At 39.8% G+C, this 1,035-nt stretch overlaps 1 protein-coding gene across 1 annotated transcript; it reads left to right on the top strand.

The window, feature by feature from the left end:
* Positions 1-676: 676 nt before the first annotated feature.
* Positions 677-999, top strand: LOC124890121 (uncharacterized protein Mb2253c-like; the record flags this gene model as incomplete). Its single annotated transcript, XM_047401983.1, has 1 exon — positions 677-999. A coding segment is annotated over exon 1 (323 nt), but the record flags the coding sequence as incomplete, so codon positions are not given.
* Between the last annotated feature and the right edge of the window lie 36 nt (positions 1,000-1,035).

The raw sequence follows: 1,035 nt of genomic DNA, 5'->3' as shown, positions 1-1,035 counted from the left end.
TAAAGAATATTTGGCAAATCCTCCTGTGCTGGTCCCACCGAAACCTGATAGGCCTTTATTTCTATATCTGTCAGTGATGGACAATTCTTTTGGTTGTGTTTTAGGACAGCATGATATCACAGGCAAAAAGGAACAAGCAATCTATTATTTGAGCAAAAAGTTCACGAGTTACGAGGTAAAATACACTCTTTTAGAAAAGACATGTTGCGCCCTAACTTGGATTGCTCAGAAGTTGAAGCACTATCTTTCGTCCTACACAACTTACTTTATATCTCGAATGGATCCTTTAAAGTATATTTTTTAAAAACCCATGCCCACAGGCAGATTGGCGAAGTGGCAGATTTTACTTACAGAATTCGACATTGTGTATGTTACACGTACTGCTATGAAAGTACAAGCATTGGCCGATCATTTGGCAGAGAACCCAGTCTACAATGATTATGAGCCTTTGCAAACTTACTTTCCTGATGAAGAGATAAATTCAATTGAGGAATAAGTTCAAGATGATATGTATGCATGGAAATTATATTTTGATGGGGCAGTCAATGTCAAAGGAGTAGGAATTGGGGCGGTTCTTGTCTCACCGACCGGGCATCATCATCCCGCCATAACACGACTCCGTTTCTTTTGTACTAATAACACAGCAGAATATGAAGCTTGTATCATGGGGTTAAATATGGCAATAAATCTGGATGTGCACAAGCTAGTGGTGTTAGGAGATTCCGAATTACGCATTCGACAAATTCAAGGTGAATGGGAAACGAGAGATATCAAGCTCATTCCATACAAACAGTTCGTAGAGGACCTTATCAAAAGGTTCAAGTCTATCGAGTTTAGATATATTCCCAGATCCCATAATGAGCTGGCTGATGCCCTGGCTACCCTAGCTTCCATGCTCCCGTACCCAGGAAATACGCATCTCAACCCATTAGAGATACAGATACGAGATCAACATGGTTATTGCAATATAATTGATGCAGAACCAGATAATGAACCTTGGTACTATGATATCAAACGCTTCCTAAAGTCAAAAGA

This window comes from Capsicum annuum, unplaced genomic scaffold (genome assembly GCF_002878395.1).
Source record: "Capsicum annuum cultivar UCD-10X-F1 unplaced genomic scaffold, UCD10Xv1.1 ctg12188, whole genome shotgun sequence".
Lineage (NCBI taxonomy): Eukaryota > Viridiplantae > Streptophyta > Magnoliopsida > Solanales > Solanaceae > Capsicum > Capsicum annuum.
The sequence above is the reverse complement of the archived record's forward strand: the minus strand, read 5'-3'. Positions and strand labels throughout refer to the sequence as shown.